A 24,166-nucleotide genomic window follows, 5' to 3' on the forward strand; every position below is an offset into this window, starting at 1 on the left:
AAAGTGGGTGACTGGCACGAAGAGGCAGAGCGGCCAAACGTTACACAAAGTATGATTTCAACTCTACTTGTTAAAAAAATAGCATCACATAAAAAAAAAGGCACAGTCTAAAATATATTCAAGTACAAAAAGGACAGTCACGTTATAAAAAGGAGCTACTTGTATTTTCCTGTGTGGTTTCTACAGTATGGGACAATTCCAAACACAAATATAAATTTCGGTCCAACTTTCTGAATGGGTTGTAAGGGGGGGGGGGGCTTTAAGTGCTGAGCGTGTGTACGGTTGCCGCCCTGGCGGCCAATCACACGCAAGCATCATGAAGACAATCAGGCCGCCCGCAGATCTCGTGAAAGCTGCCGCCGACCGTCGAGAGAAGGTCAACGCCTGAAAGGCAGGAATGCGTCTTTCACTTTCAGCGCCGTTGTCGCAACATCCTCCCGCCCCAAAAACGAGGCCAAAGAGTGGCGGATAAGCACGCAAACCAAGTTTACCTCGACAAAGGCCGAATTCCAAACTTCGCATTGTGAAGGCCACGGCGGGCCGATAGCGTTATCGGCCGCACGGATGTTCAGGGCTGGTCTAAATTCCGATACTAACGTGACCAGAGCGACTGAAAACTCGACTGGAGCGGCCTCTCCAAACCTCGCTGCCACCTGTCGCTTACCTTTTGGGTGATGACGTCATCAGGTCAAGGAGAGATGAAAAGTCGCAAAAAGGGCAGCACTGTTGCAAAGGAATTTGACGGACGTCATCGCGTGGTGACGAATGTTGCCGTCCGAAGGCTCACGTTTGCGGACTTGACCTGCAAATTCTTAGAAACGATTAGTGAAATGAAAAAGACACAGATGCTAATTGCGCTATGATCGTCATCTTGCCTAATTATGGTTAGTTAGTTTCAGGTTTCTTTTTTCCAGACACTGGTTTCTTTTGTTTTTTTTTTGGAGTGAAGAGAAAAACTCTTAGCTGGCCGACAGTACTTTACTTTTTTTTTTTTTTACTTCATCGGAGCCGTCAGTACTTCCCAGGAATGCGTCTTAAAAACCTTTTCAAGATACTTCACCAGGTCCGATACTCTGCCGAAATCGGCGAGTCCTCGCCGCGCGAAGCTGGGCCAATGTCAATTTGACACACAGCCACCGGGGGCAGCACCTTTTCTTTTTCCACACACACATTTCTTCTTATTGTCATAAATGAAATTATTCATTCATTCATTCATCTTCCTAACCGCTAGATCCTCACTCCTGTCTCCGGGCAGTAGCGGGGGGACACCCTGAATCGGTTGCCAGCCAATCGCAGGGCCCACAGAGGCGAACAACCATCCGCGCTCACATTCAAACCTAGGGACAATTTTTAGAGTGTTCAATCAGCTTGCCATGCATGATTTTGGAATGTGGGAGGAAAACGGAGCACCCGGAGAAAACCCACGCAGGCCCAGGGAGAACATGCAAACTCCACACAGGGAGGCCGGAGCTGGAATCGAACCCGGTACCTCTGCACTGTGAAGCCGACGTGCTAACCACTGGACTACCGGGCCTAAATGAAATTATGAACCGCTTTTTATTTTTTTTAAATATATGAAGGCTAAATATTTGTTTTTAATACGTCTCACTTATGTTGGATAGTGTCGGACGTCGAGGTTGGAAGGTGGAAAACGGCTGAACGAGTGCAAATGGGAGAATCGGACACGCGCGAGCGTTTGGTCAAAGTGTGGCCACGTTTTGACCCGTCTTGACGTGAATCAGCAGAGGGGGAAAACACCGTCTCCAGAATGCGGCCCGGCTCATTGTGGCAGCGAGTCGACGACAGAAGAGGAAACATCCATCAGGCCTGCGAATCCCACCCTCCCCGATGCTGACGCGTCCTCTTTGTTGCTTTTGGACCACTTGAAGCAAGAACACGCCGAAGAAGCGCACGTTTGACTCGATTGCCATTGTGAAGCGAAAGAATTCCGCCGCTTCGCCCAGCGTCCGCCCATGTCAACTAACAGGAAGTTGAGACACGGAAACATTCACACAGACCACCAGGACGTTTACGCACAAACGATTTGAATAGAGCCTCTGCGAGTTCTCGTTTTTCTTTTAATGATTTTTGCCAAGGAAATTTCCTTTCCTAGCGCATCCAAGCGAGATCATTCTAGAGTACTTGGAATGATCTACAAAATGCTTAGAAAAGTTGCCGGAACTGTCAGCCAGGTAAGAGGTTTTTTTTTTCCTCTTCAAAATAAAATAAAATAAAGAGAGATGATTGTCTGTAAAAAGGAAACCTTCAACTAATTAACCATAAGTCAGCAAGATGGACATCACAGCGCAAACGGTATCTGCGTCTTTTTCATTTCGCTGAAATTTCGCCTTTTTAGCTCTCCTTGACCTGATGATGTCATCCAGCAAAGGTGAGGCAAGGCTGGTGGCGAGGTTTGGAGAGCACAACCCCCCCCCCCAAACTCACACACCATCGTGTGACAACAAACCACCCGAACGTTAACAGAAAGTTGACAAAACGTAAATAACAAAGTCGCCGTGAATAGGCACACTCTTGGGAAATTGTAACGAGAAACAAACCGCTGCGGCGAAGCTGGGGGTGTAGGCGGCGCAGGGGGTGGGGGGGGGGGGGGGTGTTACTCAACCACGAGCAGGGTTGAAACAAAGTATGTGAAGTTGCCAAAAATCGAGCAAGAAGTTGAAAAATGCCAGATGTGAGGGAAAAGTGATTTTCTCCTCCACGCTCGGGTCAGGCTCGGTCGGGCTTGGCCCCCTGAAATAGTCTGGGAGAGTGCACTCATGGAAAACGGGGCTGAGGGAGCGCGCGGGCGGCGTACACATCCAACACCAACCCCCCCCCCCAAGGGCTCGTCTCAGGCATGTGCTATAAATTTCCTGACCACATATTCCCAAGTCGAGTTCATTTTTCCAGAGGAGCCACACATGTGGTGCATATCTGGCTTGAGCTTATGGCTGGAGGACGACGGACGGGGTGGCTGGGGTGGGGTGGGGGTAAGGGGGGGGGGGGCTGACTCCATTAAAGTGGTCCCTAATCTTGTTTTCTTGAGGAGCTTCGTCATGGTTTCTTCTCGCTTATTGCTTTCCCAGAGGTCAAGGCAGACTTGTTAGTTTGAGTCTTTTTTTTTTCTTCTTTTTTGTGCGCTCGTTTTGCGGCCCACACAGTTGCCACCAACCTCCAGCACCCGGTTTGTGTCAAGTACCATCCCACTTGCCCCCAATCGCTCCATATTTTTTGCACTGATTTCCACACCCCCCAAAAAGTCGACAAATGCAAGTCGACACAATCGAGAGGGGAAAATCGACACACACTAAGCTGGAAGTCGGAGCAAACTAACAGGAAGTTGGCACACTGTCGGCAAGTGGCAGCTCACCAAACGGATGTCGGCGTGACAAACTAACCGAAAATGGAAACAATCTTCCCGGAGTTGCCGGCACACAAAAACTGGTGCCTTGAAACAAACTCCTGGGCAATTGAACGTGAACAAACGGGAAGTTGAAATTAGCGGCTCGATGAGGCGGGATGAGCAGGAAGTGGACACGCATGACCTGGAACCCGAAGCTCACGAGCAAGAAGCTGACTGGCACAATCGGGAAAATGAGAAAATATCATCAAAAGTTGGAATTTCGGTTTGAAAGCCCGAAATTTGGCTTCTCAGGCTGCCCGGGCGAGGCTTTTAAAGGAGGATTTGAAGTCAAGATGAAGCTTCCAAGGCAGGGGAGGCTTTTCACATCACCTTCAAGCCGAACTTATGAATGCAACATTTCCAACCGTGATGAAAAGATTTTTGCGCTTGTCAAAAAAGGTTCCCGCTCCGTGATTCCCCAATATTGACAAACGTGCGCGAACAATGAAGAAAAAGTCACCAAATACGCAAGCCCGCCCCCCACTCCGCTTTTTTAAAAAAAATTATTATTCATTTTTTCTTCTCTCCCTCTCTTCACTGGCCGCCTCCGCACTCAGGAAACCGCAAGTCATTTTCCATCTTTCCATGTGTGGAATTTTTCATGCTGCCTTCACGCCAGCGGCCCCCCCCCCCCTTTACACTCATGAGCAGAGGCTCATAAATTGAGCGCATGATCTCACCCGATTGGCGACCAATCAGTTGGACTCCACCCAAGGCATGCGGCGCGGCTTTTTTTAAATAACCACACCGGGCGACAACATTGCCCGGGGGAAAATTTTGCTTGAAAAACAATAAAAATGGTTTTAAAAAAAGAATATAAGCCCCTCCCCCCAAAGTGATGTGATGTTATTTTCCAGAGCCACCGGAATGAAACGTGCAGACATTTGGGGGGGGCATGTCACATTTTAAAGGGGAACTTAAAGATGCGCAGCATCTGTTGGGTGTTTTTTTTTGGTCCATTCCTGTTCAGAGCGAAAACTCCAATTTAAAAAAGAAAAAAGATGGCATACGCGGTGGTCTCGACGCTCGGGTTTCCCAGATTTACACTTGGGCTTGGTCACGCCACATATTTCTCACACGCACACACACACACACACACATACAATTAGCGGTTGCATAAAAGTGACATGGAATGTTTACGTCCACTCGTGCCGTGGCATCATGCCCCAGAGTGCAACGTGAGCTTCCGCTCAAATCCCACAGCTGCGCAGCCCCCCCCCCCCCCCCAACCTCCACCTCGCCTTCACGCAACATCACGACAAGCCCTCAGCATGATGCAAAGAATGATCTGACGCCCGGGCCTCATTTCTAGTTTTGATAATTGATCCGCCGTTTATTTGTAAAATGACAAAACTATTCTTTGTAATCTTTTTTTTAGTATGTACCATTTTTGGAGTAAAAATCCCCCATTCTTAATTGTTTTGAATATAGAGCACGTCGGAACCCCCCCCCCCCCTCCTTTATAAGGAGTCAATTATTTTTTTTCTAACTGAAAGAAAAAAAAATCATGTCATATGACCAGCATTTTTGAAGCGTTACAGAAAGAGCAAATGTGACGATAACCATAGAACTGGTTATGGGCATTATTAGAGCATAGCGTTACCATGGCGACAAACGCACTTCCCACACAGCAACATTTTGCAGAAAGTGTTTTGACGATTTTTTTCTGATGCCACCACCGAAGCGAGGGAGGGGCGCAGGGTGAAACGTGATGCTAACCACTGAGCAGATATGGACATTACAAGAGTGTAGCGCTAGCATAGCTCCAGAAAATTCCCACCGAAGAGTCGTCATCCTACCTGCTCCTGCTTCACTTGTCATCGTGTTGAAAACCTGGAAGAAGAACAACAAAAAAAGTAAGCGTCAATGTGGTCGCACAATTATTTTGGTCAAAATTAATCGGGAGCTTCTGAGGTAAGCTGAAATGCGTTAAGAAGTTGACAGATTTGTTTTGGGTAAGCTGGGCCTCTCGCTGAAAGCCTGGACGACGACAACGTCAACATTCCTCTCCGTTTTCCTGCCTGCTGTGATTTACACTCGCCTGCTTTCCACATTTTTCCCCTGGCGGCGACTCGGCCACTTTCCACCGCCGTTGACCTTCTCTTTGCGTGGCGCGCTCGCGTTTCCAATTTTCTGTCGCTGCGTATATTTTGAGGGGGGGGGCCGCGGCCGGTCGCGTTCTCGAAAATACTGCGCTCGTCACTCGAAACATTCAAAAGTCAAATCATCTTTCCGATTGAAATGGATGGAAAACACATTACCCAAAATATCCCCTCAAAACGTATGCGTTCTTGATTTAGGAAAACGAGCACTCTGTAATATTTTTACGTGATGAAAACAGAGCAACAAAAAACTCATTTTATCATCAAACTCCAAAATCTTTCTGCTGGAGTACAGAAGAGAGTTGACATTCCCTTCAAAAGTTGTGGGGTCGCAATGACTCATCAGAGCCAAGCCCTCGGGCACGGCCTGGGAAAGAAATTGCTCGAGTTCAACTTTTCATTTGACAAAAAAAAAAACGTGCAAAATTGTGAATTGTTTCATTCATCCTTTTTAAGTTGCAAGCGATATCAATGCCCTTCGACCGTCCCGACCCACCGTCCCAACCGTCCTCGCACGCGCGTCGATTCGTGCCGCCACATCTTCCATTAAGCCCTGAAAATCGGACGCCCCGCCGGGATTTAACCCCGCAATTAGTTTTGCCCGATGTTCACAACTTGGCCACCAGGGGGCAGTATGAACAGTCATGCGGACACAAACAAAAGAAGAACAGTATAGTACTTGTTCTTTTTGAATTACTTTTGTAAAATGAAAATATATATTTTTAATGTCCTTAAGACAATACAAAGACATGGAAATACATATGGAGGGAGTAAAAGATTAACGGAAAACAAAACAAAACGCTTTTCAAAAATCTCCCATTCAGTAGGACCACAAAAACTTTTTTTATTTTTGATTTTAAATTGTCACCAACTAAAGGGAAAGCAGCAATCAGGAGAAAAGACACTTGGCTACGTTTGAGTAGCGCTAGTGAAGTTTTTAACACAGCGCTGTCACAATGATTGATGGGGGGGGGGGGGTAATTAGATCTCGTCAAAAACGTCAAGGCGACAATTGGAGCGCAAATGAACCTTGCCGACAATCTGTCGGCAATAAAAATCATCTCCGTCGCGCAGCATGACAGTCCGACGACATGCTAATCAGCAACAACAAATGTATGCGAAACACTCTAAACAGAGATCGATAATAGACTTATTGAATAAACAAAACGAGATCTACTAATGAAATGCTGGATTGAATTAAATGGAATTCAATTAAAAAAAAATTTGAATGAATATTTTTCAACTTTTATGTTTTTGGATGAATAATTCCTGGCCTATCTGTGATCATACAATCAATTACATGAATAAATTCCTGCTCGTTTCAAATTTAAAAAATTTTTTTTACAATAATCATTTACGAAAATGTATTTTAAAGCTTTTCACCAAAACCAATTTGCTGCTCATCCTCGAGAGAGAAGTCCGTCTGTGTCACATGGCCGCTTCCCGCCGTCGTATGGAGCGCTTACGTAAGAGCATTTTTGTCTGCATTTTTTATTTTATTTTTATTTTCCCGCCGAACAACAAAATGTCTCAAGGCCAAACAGAGAGACGGCGCTGGAATCCGGCGCTGCGAACACCTGAAACATTCTCAGCTGTTCTGAACGCGGCCTTCTGTCGCTTTCCAGTAGAAAGCGACAGCTGGCGTCTAATTCGAGAGGGCAAACCTCCACCGAGGCTTCCACATTTGCTAGTTGTAAAAAATGGTCATCTGCTTGACTCGGGTTGCGGACCCGCATGGAATTGAACTCCTTTCAGCGCTCACGATTGACATGGCCGTCAGATGTGACGTGGTTGCGGCGTGCTCGGTCTTACTTGACTGCCAAACTGGATCTGATCCAGAGGAAGTCGTGATCAACAAATTCCATCGACCGTATCTTCGCGACCAAAAGGCGCACTTGAAATTAAAAGTCTTTCATTTTCCCTTCAGAGGCTGCGATGCGGGCGGCCCGGTAGTCCAGTGGTTAGCACGTCGGCTTCACAGTGCAGAGGTACCGGGTTCGATTCCAGCTCCGGCCGAGTTTGCATGTTCTCCCCGGGCCTGCGTGGGTTTTCTCCGGGTGCTCCGGTTTCCTCCCACATTCCAAAAACATGCATGGCAGGCTGATTGAACACTCTAAATTGTCCCTAAGTGTGAGTGCGAATGGTTGTTCGTTTCTGTGTGCCCTGCGATTGGCTGGCAACCGGTTCAGGGTGTCCCCCGCCTACTGCCCGATGACAGCTGGGATAGGCTCCAGCACCCCCCGCGACCTTAGTGAGGATCAAGCGGCTTGGAAGATGAATGAATGAATGAAAGGCTGCGATGCTCATTAGCATGGTCCCGAATGAAGACCTGAGCGCTACGTCGTCAAGGTGTGGGAAAGTCGCAAAACTCACCACTCTGTTCCCTGCGGAGGCACGGCGAGGACCGCAAGATCCGATTCGGCTCGACCATTCCCCTCGGCTCGGTTCGCACGACCAACCCGGTCCAACCCGGACCGGAATAGGACAAGACGGGACAGGAGCAAAACAAAAACTCTTGGTCGCCGTCTGCGGTTTGGAAAACCGAGTCCTCGGCGAGCATTCGACGCCAACACAAGAGCTCGTATGCGTCCTTTGAGAGGACGGGGACGATGACCTAGTCAAGCATCCCAAGTAAAGACGACTCGGCCCGTCAAGCCAACGGCAGCGAATGGCGGGGCCGCTTCTGCAGATGCCCTGCCAGGCATTCGCCAGCCCCTGGGAAGCATCCCCCTCAAAGAACCCAAATGGAAACAAACACAACAGCTCCTCTGTGGCCCACGAAAGGAGACTTTTGTGCACTGGGCGCTAACCTCGGCATCGGAATGAGCACAATGGCCGCCTGTTCCGGCTCGTCCTCGTCACTCGGAGGACGTGCGGTACCGGATCAGGAAAAAAAACAAAAGTCAGACGGATGCGCGACAAAGACGGCAGTGTCCTCTTCTTTGGAAAGAAGAGGAAAGAACCTCGTCAAGCACAACAGCGATGACGACGCGAATATTTTACAAGTGGAGCCAACGCCTGCTAGCTAAACAGCTACACGCCGCTAAGCTAAATTGATTTTGGCCCAATTGACGACACGACCAGTAAGCAATGGAGAAAGAGAACTTTTTCCTCACCCGTTTCTTGCGTGCGGTGCAGGGCGTGTCAGAAGGGGAGGAGCCTGCGCTCAAGGCCTCCTCGATGTCCAGATTGAGCTGGTCCAGCTTCTTCATCAGCCGGCTCATGGACTCGGACCGGGGAGGCTCGAGCTGCGGGGACTCCTGGAAGGAATCAAGAGAATGATTCGGCGTAAATCCCGATTTCTTGCGGGTGACGCGTTCCAGATCCACCTGCAGTTGGTGAAAACCATCAGGATGGAGATGTATCCCTCTAATGCCAACAGTCATTGGGACTCAACCACCGAACATCTGTTAGCATGCAATCATTGTATCAATTCTTATTCCAAACAGGCCTCGTATGCAATCGCAAGAAACATGGGCTGTAAAACTCTTGTGACTTTGGCAATTTCATTTCCTCCTAGGTTATGATGTTTTTGTTTTTTTTTTGTTTTTTTTTTTTACAATTCATATTGTTATAGGCCGATTTTTGTTCAAGTTAAGATTTTTGTTGTGATAATATCGGATCGTTTTCTTGTCGCATTTTAATTATGCAAATTTAAGACTTTGGTATGGTTATTTTTAAGCTAAAATAAAACAAACATTTTCTTTTCATATTTTAGCTTTAGTCTCCATTTTGTTTCTTGAAATATGACTTCAAAGTATTCTCATAAAATTATGAGGGCCCCACCACCTACCACCATCATCATCACCAAATTTGGACTTTATTCCCTTAAAATTTTCTTCCATAACAGCAGAACTCTCGTTTTCTCATTTTACTGGGGAGGCAGGGGAGGGGGGGGGTTACCTCTTCACTTATGAACAAAAACAGGTTTTGAAAAAACTTTCATGGTGAGTTTGAATTGGTCCACATGGAAATGCATTTTGTTCTGCCGCTTCTCTTGGGGGTGAAAGAGCAAAGACTTGGTGGTGGGGGGGGGGGGGGGGGGGGACAGGCAGTCATGGAATGCCCGCTTTTCTGCCTTTCAATGCAAGCACATACACACAAACACAAACACACACCCACGTAACGTGTATAAATAGAGCATCCTCACACGGTGGAGAGCAGGGCCCCAAGATGTGCACGGCCGTAAATCAAAAGGACGGACGGACTCACTCACTAAATGCTCAGGATGAGATCTGCCTGTGAGTGACTATCCACACACACACACACACACACACACACACACACACACACGCAAGTGCGCACGTGTTGTTCAGTTATGAAATCGAAAACCATTTTGTTTGACTGATACTGCGTTTGACCCCAGAGGCTCCCCCTGGTGGTCGGCAGGAGGTCAGCAAAGAATATGGGCCCACTTTAGCGGAGTTTGGCAGAGGAAACGTCAGCAAGCTGAGGCATCGCGCCGCGTGCTCCTCACTCGCGAGGTGAATTTGTTCCGTCACCAAGATTAATTTGCTAATATAACAAATCATTATCTCCCACTGAAATGAATGAAGTGTCTCATGAGAAGGGACTTTGGTAATTGTTCCGCGTTGAGATGGCCTCGCATCCGTCCATGACGTTTGAATGCTAATGAAGTCGCGGCCGCAGCAAAGCAACGCGACCTCCGAGAATCGGGGTCATTCCAAAAGGAGGTCGGTGTCTGATTCACAAACGGACACAAAAAAAAAAACTTTTTTGTTGCTTCCTGTTGTCCCCATCGGTCCATCCTCCCGCCCCCGGCGCCATGGCAACCGGGTCCCGCTACGGATCGGTGTTATCATGTCGGTTGGCCAACTCTAACTTCATCGGTGCAAATTGTGGGCATTGTGTGAGGGTGACACTGTCGGCTTTCTAATGGAAATGAGGAGCGGGAGAGCGCGGAGGGAAGAGCGCCTGCTCCGAGCCACCCAGCGAGAGTGCCCGCCGATCACCATGGAGTCGCTCAACCAATGGCGCTAAAGGCTACCTGGACGGCTGCCGCAAAGCGCATTCCACTCCCGATGCGTCTGCTCTCAAAAGGCCAAGGCGCAGAGAGGAGCTGAAGCTTCTGGAAACACTGAGCTGCTGTCAAGAGAGCGGCGGGGAAAATCGCGCACACGGCGCCCCCTCATGGTCGGCTTCATAACCGCGTGCCACAAATGAGGATGGGCTGCTCCGGAGGACAAAGAATGCCAATTGAGCAACAGGTGACATGTTGGTCCATTTTTTTTGTTAACTCATTCAGGACCAGCCAATTCTGGACCAAGTCTGAAAAGACGTCTAAAAACGTCATTGGGAGTGAATGAGTTGATATGAAAATGCAGATTGTCCAAAAGCAGCAGGAGACTACAGCGAAATCTCGAGGCCGACCTTGTTCTCGTCATTTGTTCACAAGTCAAGGGCGCATTAGTCTCGAGATGGGAGGTGTGCGTGGGGGGTGGGGTGCAATTCTGGGGACAGTAAGGTCCGTCTGTCCTACAAATAGAACAATAGTGAGCGCTCGTCTTTCGGTTGCCGGTTGTGTCACGTCCCCGCAAGGACTAAAAAGGCTTGTGATCACGTCAAACGTTTGATGTTGTCGCAGGAGGAGCAAAAAAAGACTGATTGGAAAACAGCCGAGATGACCATTGAGATGTCAACGATGGAGATAACGGCAGCGTGCTGCGACTCGAGTAAAACTCAAAACGTTAGTCTACGAAAAAGTTGTCCAAGCATATCCTGAAAAATAGAAATGAGTGGCTGCGTACCTCCTTCCTCCGGCTGTCTGGCTCCGCTTTGAAGCGACGCGTATCGCCTCCTTTGGACCTTCTACTGCAGTCGCTCTGCCTCTTGCGCCATCGATGGACTCGGCGCTCCAGGAACACGTCATCGTCCCCGTCGCCTTCGCCGTCGGGCCGTTCGGCGTCCTGGTCCCCCGAGGACTCGGCATCATCCAAGCTGCCGTAAACGTCGGCGCGATTCTCGGCGTAGTCCGAGAAAGTGATGGAGCTCTGCTTGTGTTTGACGATCCGGGGCAGTTCATGGGTTCCTTGGCAAGAATTAGCTGCGGGTGAAGAGCGTGCACGGTAATTCTTCGATGTTTGACCGTCACGGATGTTTGAGAGCTTCTTGAAGACGACCTCCTCACAGTCCAAGTCGGGTGCGTCGGCCGAATAATTCTGAGGCTTCAACTCTCGATATCTGACGGACACTTGACCGTCGCGCTCTACAAACCGACTAAGGCGGACGCAGAAAGAACTTTGCTCGAGTCCGCTGTGTCTCGGTTCCGAGCGGGAGCAGCTTCGAGACTCAGGAAGAAGGTCATCCACTCTGTGGTCCAGGACAGGAGATGGACCACATTTCTCTTCGTGTAAACTCCGAACAGCCAGAACATCTCCAAGCACCCCGGACTCTTGTCCTTGCTCCACGACAACATCCAGGCTATCAAGGCCAACACAAACCGATGTGTCCTTTAGTCCCTTAGTAAGCACTTCCACGCGTGAGCGGCATTGGTTCTCAAGACTATGCTGCTCACGACATTGACTCAAGAAGCCAAGGTCTCGAGGGCCATGTCCTCGTCCAGTCTGCCGCGAGTACAATTCCTCAACCGGTTCTGCATTATTAGCATACGTACAAACAGAATTGTACCCGAGTCCTTTGGAAACCAATTCCAAGCAGCGCGGACCCTCGGGAAAATCCGCTCGGTGGTCCTGGGCAAAACGTGGACGGTTAGGAGCTAAGCTCAGATCATCTCGTCCATGTTCCTGAAAGCATAAATCCTTTTCAATGTCTGCTTTGCTTCGACCATCACACGCAAAAGTGTCCTTTAGTACGTGCCGTCCTGCTTCAAACTGGCGGCAGAATGACACCTCAGTAAGAAGAGCATCTCCGTTCTGGTCCTCAGCGGGAGGTGGTCCACAGTAGTCCTTCGTCGAGTTCAACAAACTCCAGTTTTTTAAAACTTCTTGTCCATGTAAATCCACTGCAAGTTGCTCGTTACTGAGACAGAGACAAACAGAACCGTCCTTCAGTTCTTTCGGACCCTGTTCCAACTTGGAGCAGCACGGACCTCCACCAAGACCGTCCCCTTTCAGGTTCTGTGGACTGTGGCGATCCTGCCGTGAGCGAAGTAAATTTAAGTCTTGATCAGGCTCTTGGAGAACAAATTCCACGGCCGTTTCCACGCCGTGAACAGAACAGTCCCTCCGTCCGCGAGGAAACGGTTCCAACTGGGAGCAGCACAGACCTCCACCAAGACCATCCCCTTTCAGGTTCTGTGGACTGTGGCGATCCTGCCGTGAGCGAAGTAAATTTAAGTCTTGATCAGGCTCTTGGAGAACAAATTCCCCATCCGTTTCCGCGCCGTGAACAGAACAGTCCCTTCGTCCGCGAGGAACCGGTTCCAACTGGGAGCAACGTCGGCCACCCGGGATAGGATCTTCTCCTTTCGGGTTCTGGCTCGGACAAGAGCGATCCTGCGGTGAGCCGTGTAAATGCGGGTCTTGATCAAGCCCCCGTAGGATAAATCCATCAACAGTTTCCGTATCAAAGCAAACTCCAAGAGATTCATCCTTGAACGCGTCGTGTCCTAGTTCCAAAAAGTGTGAATCCTCAGGCGGAAGCTCCATTGTCGTTAATGTCTACAATTTGTCATGACTTAAAATGCGAGGACGGCTGTGGGCTTTGAGAGCGTGCGTGTCATCCAAGATCCTCGGCGTGATTGGGATCACCTGAAAACGGAGTCAAAGAGGAAAGAACAACACGTGACGTCGGGACTTGATTTGTCTGCGAGTTTGTCATCTTAGCCTCGCATCGTATGAACATGCGAGTGTCCTCTTGTGTCATCCCTGCGGTCGTGCGTGCCGCGGATTTGAACATCTGGCATTGGGGGTGGTGAGGGAGGTGGGATGGGGGGCGTTCATGTCTGGATCTGTTTGACGGCGGTGACATCATTCTACAGAGGAATCCGACGGCTCTTCCTCGCAGCGGGTGATTTAGTGCCATCCGTCAGGAGAGATGGCACATCAAGCGGTGGCTAACGTCCCGCTCGGCTCACCCCCCCGTCTTCACCGCGTACCTTGGACACGTAAGGTCATCGCTGAATTCCAACTCCCGCGTGGTCAATCAACACATTTGACCGCCCCAAGGCAAAATGATCTCACCTGGCAGTCTTACGACACACAAGAGAAGGCTGCAGGTGGCAACGGCCTGAAGAATCGACACAATTATACGCCGTTTAACTTTTGGGATGCGAGTCGGTAACAGGACCAGAAAAAAAAAAATGGTCGGACCGATGGAAATGCCAAGTTATGAGTGATGAGAAAGAATAATAAATAATGATATTATTTTCGCAGCACTTTCAGGTAACAGGTCAAATCAACCCAAATTCTCTCCGTGAGCAAACCCACAATGTTGACGAAACATGCTGTACAGTATTTCTAAAAACTGGGGTGAAAATGTTTTTTGTTTTTTTTTAATGGTTGGGCCTGGAAAAAAAAAGTTATCTTTGGTTTGATTCAGCGCAGTATTGCATTGTAATTGTAAAAAATAAAAAAAATTTAAAAAATTATAATAATAAAAAGAAGAATTAGAAAGAAGACTACTTTTTGGAACGTAACCACCGCATTAATGTGAGCCTGGTTCATTTGGATTTTTTTTTTTTCCGCGTCTGCGACTTTTGGGTAAACGAGGAACTTTAATGGTGCACCTAATCAACAAATTGACATTGATCATAGACGGATTTATTAACTCAACTCGAACGTGTGGCCTTGACTTGAGATGAGCTCACGTCCGGCCAAAGGCAAACGCGGTCTTGTGTCGGCGTCCCGTAACACGGCATCGGCAGGACTCACCTGCGGAGTGGAAACGCGACGCGTGGGCCAAACGGAGCTGGGGGCGCCCCCACTGCCGCCGCACACGGGGGGGGCCTCTGTTGTGACTCGCAGGCGGGCTCGTCATCCCCCCCGCCGTCAGCTTCTCTCACCTCCTCCCTCCCGTCCGTCTGTGCTGATGTTTCCTCGCCGGCGCTCCAAACAGGTTCAGAATATGCGCCAGAAGGTTAGCGGGAATGTCTATTTGTGAGGCGGACGGGAAGGGGGAGGAGAAAGAAAGGGAGAGAGAGGAGTGAGAGATAGCGCTATCACTAAAACCAGGCGAACATCCGTTTGGTCACAGAAACAAATCAGGATGATTTGTTTTTTTTTGGTCCATAGAAAAATGAAAATATTCACAAGTGCTACTTTAAAGCCTCCCGATTTGGGAATTTGGCTTTGAAATGAGGCTCGCGTTTGAGTCATCGCAATCCAAAGCGGTGACGTCGTTCGCCGCCATAAATCACACACCTGGATTTGCTTCGACTTTGCCTTCTTCCAAGTTTTGCCTTCTCCCGGCAAAGAAACGCCTCACATTTTCCTCGTTCACAGAATCGCCCAAAAGCCGACGGGTGAACCTTTGACCCAGGCCAGCAGAGGGAGTTGCTGAGTTCTAACACGCAAAGACAAAAAAAAAAAAATTTGAAGATGAATGAAAAACTGCAAGCGTGAGTAATCTTGGCGTTCACCTTGGTTACTGAATGAGCTAAGGCCGGTGGAGATGGAGCTTGTGTGGGGGGGGGGGGGGGGGTGATACCTTTGAGCCACACAGATGCGTGTTCTCCCGAGTCCTGATAAAGAAAGAAGCACAACAGCGAACAAACAGTGCAGACCTGAAAGTCGCCAACAGAAAAGCTCGGCCCAGATACGAGCCGGGGACATTTTGTCCTGCACTTCCCTTTCGGTCGGAACATTTTTCTTAGTTACTTAGTCAGTTAGCTCCCACGCAAAAGATACAATCAAACTTGCAGGATTATGTTAGCGCTCATTTTAGAACAAGGAATGTAAATAAGAAGTAACTTACCAGAATTACTCAAAGAAAGTGCTGATTTTGAAAATGCCTTAATTCGGCAGTTTCAAGGGGGGGGGGCGTTTTTAATCTGGATTTCAAAGCACTCACACATGTGGCTGACTTCACTTCTGTTGCCAGCAAATTTCATTTGTGTGCCGCAGAACAGCTAAATGCTGCTTCACCGCGTTTGCTTTGACCTCCGGGACAGTGGTCCCTATCAAGAGGCGGCCCCAGGTGCAAAAACGCACAGATCACACCGCCCCCATGAAAGATCTCATCACTGAGACGCGCGGCACGCGCCGTGCTGGTGGCCTTTTATCTTCGCCCCCGCCGGCGTTTTTGCAGCTGCACCATAGCGGCAAAAAAATGTACGCGCGAGTTGTTGTTTTGTAACGCAAGCGGCGAGCGAGCGCGACGAGACATTCCGGTAATACCGCGGTCTGACTGCACATCTTGGCTTGCTGCTTTCGCACGTGGGACGAGTTGGAAGGATATGGAGGGGGTGTCCTTCAGGAGTGTGTGTGAGTGTGAAGAAACAGTTTTCGTGGTGCAGTGCAGGTGAACAAAAATTTAAAAAAAATTTTTAATTACACATCAATGGTGTCTCATGAATGTGTATTTCAACATTTCGGCAGAGAGCGGTTGTGTGTGTGCGAGTTACTACTCTCTCATAGCCCCTCATTGGGGTTTTTTACCCCCCCCCCCCCCCCAACTCTGTCAGCGATGTGCACACACCAGGAATGCTGGATACACACACACGCTCCAAATGAATGGAGCGCAACAACAACAACACGGCGGCGTGCGGCAACTCGCTCCGCCGGCACTCGCAAACCGAGCCGCAAATTCCTCCCGCTCCGAGGCGACGAACGCGCACGTTTTCTTTGCCGTGTTGCAATTGCGCGGTCTTGTAATTGACAGCTGAGCAGCCACCCTGGAATTCGCGTACGCGACCCGTGGCAGTCCAAGTTGACGTGGGACGGGCCTCTTCTTTGGTACAAAGGTCAAACAATCCGCCGATGGAGGCCCGGAAGACGAACCGTGGCCACTTTTCATGACAAGCCTTGTTGGCAGTCGGCACTCAACTGGCTTTTAAGTGCGGATGTTCAAATGTCGGTGTCAAAAGGAGATTAGGGTTTCCAAAATGTATTTTGGTTTGGGTTTCTAAGCTCCGAGTGACAATGAGGGATTCGGGACATGGTTCATGTGTTAAAGCGTATAATGAGGGTTTCGAGCCTGCATTGGGGAAACAAATTGAAATGCCAAACTTGACTTGAACCGCTAACCCTGGTGTGAAAAGCTAATCTGAAGCCCTAACCTGCATGTCAAACTTCTGCTTGAAACCCAAACCACGGGACCAATACACCGAACCCTCAGGCTCAAGTCAAGTCAAGTACAACTTTATTGTCTAATGCGCTGTATGTGCAACACACAGCACAAGATGAAATTTCTTCCCTCTCAATCAGACAACAAGAGGAGCCGCTGCGGGTGCCCGCGCCACCATCAACGCAACAGTTAACATAAAATAACACAACACACAAGACACAGACAGTCGTACAATCTTACCCACTTTTCCGGCAAACAATTTGTTGTTTGAAAGGGTTATAGAGCGATTAAAAGTTTTTGATCAAACCTTAAAAACCACTCACTAGTTTGAAGTTGGGGTTTCAAGAAATTGTTTGGGTTTCAAATTTGAGTTTCAGGATTTGAAACTAGAGTTTTCAAGTAGAGTTTTAAAGTCCATTTTACAAGCTGGTGTTGGTGTGACAAAATTAGGTTTGAATCCAAAGGAAGGTTTTTTGTTTTGTTTTGTTTTGTTAAATAGGTTCCAAAATCAGGAAATAAGTTTTCAAAACAGGGTTGTGGTTTCAGTTTGAGATTTCGGTTTCAACGTATAGTTTTAAACGAGGGTTAGTGTCGGCCTCAGGATGTGGCATGAGTGACGACACTAAGTTCGGTTGAGAATACAGAGTTTTATTCCTGGCAACCTGTGAGAACTGGTCCCACGAACATGAAACATACAAACAAGTGCATTACAAACCAAATAATAGGCAAAACCATAAAGACAATTGATTTAACATAAATACACACAAATCTCGTGGGCTCACACCCATAAAGAGCTAACCTTTGCCGAAATCGTCATCTTGCCTCATACGGTCGATTCTTGGCAATTTCAGGTTCTTACAAAAATGGCTACGCAGAGCTTTACAAAAAGCGCGTCTTTTAATGCGCGCCAGAAAATGTGCGCGGCAACTCGGGTCGGGTGGAGCTTTATCCGCGATAATTGGTTCCGGCCAACAATCGCCACTCGATGGCGTCAGAACACCGACGATCAAACGGCGTAACCCTTTAATACCTGACACATCAAGGAATAGGCAGAAAAATCCGATTTTGGTTAACTGACATGTTCATTAACCCTTATAAAAAAATCCACAAAAATATTTTTGCCATATCATATTGTTTTAGATATTTGTCGTATTTTGAAAATAATCATATTTTAAACGTGCAGCATTAAATTTGATACAGATGACTTAATGTAATATAAAGAATGAGTTACAAAATGAAAATGCATGTATCAAATATGATACAAATGGCATTATAGGGTTATTGTGAAATATAGGCATTTGTGCTATGAAAACGCTGCATGCAGGGCCGACTCCAGGTGGTCGCCTCGGGCGTCCTCTGCTGGAGGGGGCGCCAAATTGCGCCGCTGGTTGCTGAGCGTTTTGAAAGAGTCCCGCAGACGGGACGTATTTTTCATGCACTTTGTGTATTTTGAAGGCAAGTTTAAACGTTACCATAGCGACCAGAGAAGGTTTCAGTCAGACAGGACGTTCCTCGTGTCATGATTCGTGTTTATTATGTTTAAAAAACACCGTTTTCATGCCGGCCATATATTATTTTGTTGTATTTATCTACCCACACCTAAAAAGGCCGGGCCCTGAAAATATTGTCCGACATTAAACCGGTCCGTGGGGCAAAATAGGTTGGGCAACGCTGATTCAGACGGCATCCCCATCCGTCAGATTTCATCTTCTTCCTTGTAAAACGCAAAAAATAAAATAAAATCACAGGCTGACAAGGCAGCCATCCTGCAAGCTTCAAATGCGTCTCTTTGACAACGCAACGTCCCAAAACCAGAACGGATTGGCACCAAAATGTATTTAATTCAAGTGTTGGCCTGTGCTAATCAAACGCTAGAATGAAAACTCGCGAGATTTCATGAGTGACGTCAGTAGCCTTAGCCTCAATGATATGCCAAAACTACTCTTGAGACTCCACAACTCTCAGCACAAAACCTTTTATTCACGAAAAAAAAACGACAGTGTTGACAGCACAAACACTTCCTTGGCACAATGTTTCAAGTTTCCATGTAAATCACAAAGCACGACAACGTCGATTCACAGTATGAGAAGCGGGCTAGCGCAGTTTCGCAACAACAACAAACAAACAAATTACGATTCTATCGCGGACTACAAATACAACTGGAACCAACACTTAGTTTCCACACGACGATTTGAATATTTTGTGTCAATAAAAAGGAACAGTCGTGCGTTGCAGCCACGGACGAACTTTTGCCTCGACGGCCACGCTTAAAGCTGAGCTGTTCAAACTCGAGAGGCAGACAAACATTCATTTAAAAAAAAAGTCCAAAATTTGTGCTTTTTTTTCCAAAGTATTTTTCTCTGCACTTGTATTCTTTTCCATCTAATTTCTGTTTTCATTTTCAGATATTTGTTGGAATCTTTTGAGCATTATTGCTTTGATTCTGCCGGTGTGCCGAATGTTTTTTGACTTGTGCCCACTCGCATTTCTTCAGCACTGCCTTCTTTTTGCTTGAAGCTATCTCTTCGTTACATTTTCTGCCAAAAGTGTGGTACAATTTTGTGTGTACCCCCCCCCCCCCCCCCCCCCCCCCCGCTCCCTCAATAAAAGTAGTAAAAGCAGAGAATTCATCAAATTCAGTATTCTGTAGTAGTAGTAGTAGTCATGCTTTTCTTTCGGGGTCTATTTCCTGTAATACTGGTCCCCCCGCCCCCTTCTTTTTTTAGATTTTGATCATGCCTTAATAGTAAAATAAACTGTTCACAATTGATGACGCATTTTATTATGAGTGTTTTATTTTTTTTAAAGTGTCAGTCTGACAAATGCCCAAATTAAAAAAAAAAAAATCAAACAACTACTCTGCATTGCAGCTTCAGAGAAACGTTTCTCGTTTGTAAGACTTAAGGAATCCTCATTATCTTTGTAAAATAAAATTTTAAAAAATCATAAAAAGGGGGGATTTAGTGCCATAGAACTCGCACGCAGATCTCCCCCTGCCCCCTAATTTCCCCACTTATTATTTGTGCGTTTCATCTATGGTAATATTGCAGCGGTTTTCTATAGTGCGTGTATAGATTTTAGGCCTTCATGAGCATTATTGCTTTGGCTCTCGCAGTGTGCCTAATATTTAATACTTACTTGTGCCACTTGCATGAGCAAAACCCCAAAGATTTTTTAGATTCATCTTCGGCAACTACAGTCTTAACATTTCAATTCCGACAGATTTAAAATAATAATCAATAAATAAATCATGTCCGTGAGCATTTTCTACAAGGTTGCGAAATCTGTTCTGTGCTTTTTTTCGACCATTTAAAAATCGGGTCTATCCAACCCCCTCAAAGTGATTTGAAAAAAAAAATATGATAATAAATATGAACAGTCGTGCGGTGTAGCCGCGGAATAACTTTTGCGTTTGTAAAACTGTAAACTCCTAAAATCATTAAATAAAAGTCAAAACAGGGAGTTCAAGGAATCATCAAGTGAAAGTAAAAACGGAGATTTCAGTGCTAAAAGTCTGAGGCAGACGATAAAAATGGCAAAATAGAAATCTAAAAAAAAAAAAATAAAAATAAAAAAAAGAAGAATCCAATCAGATTTTGCCGGGCTCCACCTTCTCGGCCACCACGCACCAGTTGGCGTGGTCGAAGTAGGCTTGACGGACGCGCAGTTGGGCCACGTGATCGGCGATGAGCTGGGCCAGCTCGCCCTCCCTGAACACGTGATAGTACCTCAGGCAGGAAGCGTCGGTCGCCGCGCTTTCCCGCCGGGCGGGGCCTTCCCTCTGGAAAGGGACCAGATCGGGCAGAGCCAGGGCGCCGCACTCCGGCGCCAGGGCCGCGCCGCCGCCGTGCTCCTCTTTGACATCTTCGGGCTCCTTGTGCAGATCGGCGCCGGGGCCGAAGACGTCCTCCTCGGACCCGACCGTGGAAGGCGGAGAGAAGAAGCTGGAGAAGTGCTGGATGAGAGCCCATCCGGGGCCCTGCCGGCCCGCCGCCCCGCCCGGTATAGTGCTGAGCTCCCGGGACGACAAGCGCGAGACGGACAAGCTCCCAAAGTCCAGGACCGAGTCCAGGGAGCGGGAGAAGAACCAGAGTCTGTGCGGCGCCCCGTCGGCCACGGACGATGTGCTTCGGACCTTCCTGTGCTTGTCGCCGCCGTCGTCGCCCGCGCTCTTGGCGCTCGCCCGGCCCGGAGGCGGCGACGGGGGTCCCACGTCAGGCGAGCGGAGGTTGGGATTCCACGGCACAAAGATGTCCTGCTTCTCAAACTTGCGGCGCTTCTGCTCCATGGCCCACACGTAGATCATGACGCGGCCCCCCGCACGCAGCGTGCGCGCCATCTCCCTTATTGCTCGGATACGACGTTCTTTGGTGGACAAATGGTGAATGACTGCAAACGTCACATGCAAACATTTTAGCGTTTGTCCCATTTTGTAGGTTGGGGGGCGGGTGTTGGGGGGGGGGGGGGGGTTTACTGTGACGACCGGGCCTCACCTGCGATGGAGAGCACGGCGTCGAAGCAGCCGTCCCGGTAAGGCAGGCGCAGCCCGTCGCACATCTGCACCTCGTGCCCTCGGCTGCCGGCAACGTCCACCAGGGGGCGACAGACGTCACAGCCCAGCTTGAACGCTTCCTCGTTAACGCCGAGATATTTGCCATTGCCGCAGCCTGCTCGGGCCGCAAAAGTGACGCGTCAGAACAAGTGCTCGGGAAAATTTAAAAAGGTGCGTCCATTTCATCACCTCATTATTTTTCATGTCCAATTAACACTTTTCAAAAAGATATTTCTTGCCACCGATTGGAGGAAATCCACTTAAGCTGTCATTTAAAAAAAAAGAGCCTCATCGAGCCTCAGCAAAGCGGGCTTCTGTCAGCGATGGGCCATCATTCTAACGAAATGAAAGGAAAAAAAAAAAGTTGTGGCCAAAAGTTTCGAGAAGCCAGGCTCAAAGAGGGCGGGGCACCCACCGACGTCAGCGACGATGCTCCCGGGCGGCTGGTCCAGCAGGAACTGGCGCACCTTGGGCCAGGCCTTGTAGCGGCTGTCGTTGAAGTAGGGCGCAATCTTGTCGTAGACGCCGTGCACGTGCTCTCGCTCCAGCCGGCTGGCCGCCTCCTCCATCGTCGGCGAGCGCCTGCCGTCGTCACGTCTGCGTAGCCAACGGGAACGAGAAAAAAAAAACAACAGATTCCATTTCAAACAATTACAGTCGCTATTAATTAGCACCGAGGATGTCGCATCGAAGCATCTCGACACCTGCCGCAAGGTCCTCTTTGCATTCATTAACCTTTCTGAGCGAGGACCGTTGAAAACAATTACAACTCGTGTCTGGTGTCGCGGCGCCTAATCATTTCTTTTTGTCGAATCCATTCCCGCGGCAAAGAAGCAGCACGTCTTACCATTGATATTTGCAGCTGGCCCAATGACAGTTCAGTTCTGCCAGCTGGCACCAAGCTGGCATTTGCTTCCAAAGCATCTACCGGTATTTTTGCAACTGTTCGCTCCCTGCCGCCGCAGCCCGAATGACCCTTCTCGCAAAGTCCTGCGAGCGCTCTACTGACAGAGGCAAGAGCGTCCAGACATTGGACGTGCGGAACATTAAACACTGGCGACGGATACGGTAAAAGCCTCCGAGCCATTTGCAGAGCTGCTCGCATCATCCTCCTCAGTCCATCCAAATGGAAGGAAAACATCCCTTATGTAACGCGGTCCTCATTCAGTTACCCCCCACACCCCACACACACACACACCCGACCCCTCCCCATCCCCATCAAAGTGAGGTACTCCTTATGTAATCGGCAAAAGGGAGAGAGAACCTCAGACCTAAAATGTAAAAGCGGGATAGCATCCGAGCTATGCAGCGGAGTGGAGCGTGACCTCGCCCCGGGAGCAAGCAGAGGTCACGCCGTGCTCTAAACAGCATCGACGATCCTTAAAATTGAACAGACCTGAGCTGCAGTCAAGGTTGCTAGGCAGTTCATCCCTCCAAAACGCAGACAAACGGGTTTACCCGTCAAAGGGTAGCCCGCAGCCATGACTCAACTTGACGGTTTAGCCTCACTCACCGTACTCGTCCTTGGAGGAGGTTTCACAACTTAGGAACGAATCAAGTCGAAACTCACCGTGATGTCCCCGCGGTATATTGCACAGAAACACTTATTTTCAAAAAAGATGGCGACATTTTCCAATGGATTAAATCATATCATTTAGTCCGCGCGCATTGCACCAGCTCACCATGAACGGGCCGAGAAGCGTCGCCGCGGTAACCGCCTCAGAGCTCCCGTCGCCCGGGTCGCCGCGAGTCAACTTTGCCGCTCCTCCTCGCTAATTGGCATCGGGCGGCCCCGCACCTGCTGCTGCAGCCCAGGGCGGCGACATTTCGCTCTTAAATTACGTACGTACGCGAATACGCGTTACATTACGTCACACGCGTGGAAAAAGGAGCCGCCGTCGCGCGTGAGCCCCGTGCGTGAGCGGCCGCCGACAACGACCCGACGCCGGACGGCTGGGGAGCCATCGTGTTCGCCGACGACGCGGCTAACACCTGTAAAGAGAACCGTTGCGAGGGTAACGGCTACTTCCGGCATGGCTGAAACAATAAAACAATTCAGAAGGGTTTCGCCCAAAAGTGGTCCAGTACTTATAGGAAACGTTCATGCCTCAGTTTCAAGAATCTTAATTGGCGTCTTTTATTTTGAAACGCCCCATGTTCCTTTTTTGTCCTTTTATGACAAAAACTTGACTCGGATTGGAACGAGTGTTCTGTGGTCGAAAAAAGAAAAGCACGCGGTGCAGTAGTGGCGACGCTCACCTGGATTGGCTCGCCGCATCACGTGACCACTACACTCCACCACTCGCATGCAAACGAACACGCGCACACAGAAATTCATTTCCCAGCAAACAATGAATAGCTGCCATAAACTCAGTCTCATTATGTTTTTCTCTGTATTGTGTTTTAAACCGAGTGAACGTGGCGAAATACGCCGCGTTTCCCTCTTGGCGGACGGGGGCAGAACACAATTCTGCTTAGCAACGGGCAACCGTGTGACCTGACCTGTCGTCAAGTTATCATTTTGTAGTTGAAGAATCTGGAAATGTTATTTCTCTGGTCAATGGCCGTCACGTAAATTATAAAATGCCATGATGGTGTATTTAATTTGAAAGGCATCATTGGACCTGAAAAAAAAACATGGAAGAACAAAAAAAATAATCTAATTTTAATATAAAGTTTGTATCTTGCTTCATTTGCGTCCAAATATTTATAGATGTCATTATTTCAGGAATTCGATTTAAAAAAAACAATCAAATATGATGCGTCATTTTTCAGCACTGGAGCTTCGTCACCATCATTAAGAGAGCACAAAGGCCCACGGACAGCCAAACAGCCGCCAGGCGTCCTGCATTAGCTTTCAAGGACACACTTGGCAGCCTCTGAGTAGTTGAGCTTCTGGGCAAA

The 24,166-nt window shown here is 48.4% G+C and overlaps 2 protein-coding genes and 1 long non-coding RNA gene across 4 annotated transcripts in view; all 3 read right to left on the reverse strand.

Moving 5' to 3' along the window:
• The window catches only part of LOC127608894 (stAR-related lipid transfer protein 13-like), a 39,826-nt gene extending 27,124 nt beyond the window's left edge, over positions 1–12,702 (reverse strand). Inside the window, exons 1-3 of one of the 2 annotated variants that reach the window (XM_052078354.1) lie at positions 11,274–12,702; positions 8,622–8,765; positions 5,203–5,236 (exon numbers count right to left, since the gene is read on the reverse strand). In XM_052078354.1, the coding sequence (XP_051934314.1) occupies positions 5,203–5,236; positions 8,622–8,729 (142 nt within the window). In that variant the 5' untranslated portion in view covers positions 8,730–8,765; positions 11,274–12,702. Of the gene's footprint in view, positions 1–5,202; positions 5,237–7,878; positions 8,092–8,621; positions 8,766–11,273 lie in introns of those variants that run through there. The other variant, XM_052078358.1, reaches the window with a different exon arrangement.
• A 1,665-nt stretch (positions 12,703–14,367) lies between these two features.
• LOC127609030 (uncharacterized) lies at positions 14,368–15,334 on the reverse strand. Its single transcript, XR_007964454.1, has 3 exons — positions 15,065–15,334; positions 14,847–14,988; positions 14,368–14,576 (listed from the first exon to the last, which is right to left on the reverse strand). It is a non-coding gene; the product is annotated as an uncharacterized LOC127609030 (long non-coding RNA).
• A 4,220-nt stretch (positions 15,335–19,554) lies between these two features.
• Positions 19,555–23,272, reverse strand: LOC127608973 (probable tRNA methyltransferase 9B). The gene is made up of 4 exons (XM_052078566.1): positions 22,945–23,272; positions 21,678–21,859; positions 21,204–21,377; positions 19,555–21,099 (listed from the first exon to the last, which is right to left on the reverse strand). Exons 2-4 carry the CDS (start codon positions 21,829–21,831, stop codon positions 20,300–20,302), a joined length of 1,128 nt encoding a protein of 375 aa, XP_051934526.1. The 5' UTR covers positions 21,832–21,859; positions 22,945–23,272; the 3' UTR covers positions 19,555–20,299.
• Between the last annotated feature and the right edge of the window lie 894 nt (positions 23,273–24,166).

The sequence above is a fragment of the Hippocampus zosterae genome, chromosome 10 (assembly GCF_025434085.1).
Source record: "Hippocampus zosterae strain Florida chromosome 10, ASM2543408v3, whole genome shotgun sequence".
NCBI classification, from domain to species: Eukaryota; Metazoa; Chordata; class Actinopteri; order Syngnathiformes; family Syngnathidae; genus Hippocampus; species Hippocampus zosterae.

What these genes read in the sequence shown, in the direction of transcription:
- LOC127608973 (XM_052078566.1), bottom strand. Translation starts at nt 21,831, where the DNA reads ATGGAGGAGGCGGCCAGCCGGCTGGAGCGAGAGCACGTGCACGGCGTC. An exon ending in GAGCATCGTCGCTGACGTCG is followed by an intron (nt 21,378 to 21,677) that starts GTGGGTGCCCCG and finishes CGGCCCGAGCAG; the next exon opens with GCTGCGGCAATGGCAAATAT. An exon ending in CGCCGTGCTCTCCATCGCAG is followed by an intron (nt 21,100 to 21,203) that starts GTGAGGCCCGGT and finishes TGACGTTTGCAG; the next exon opens with TCATTCACCATTTGTCCACC.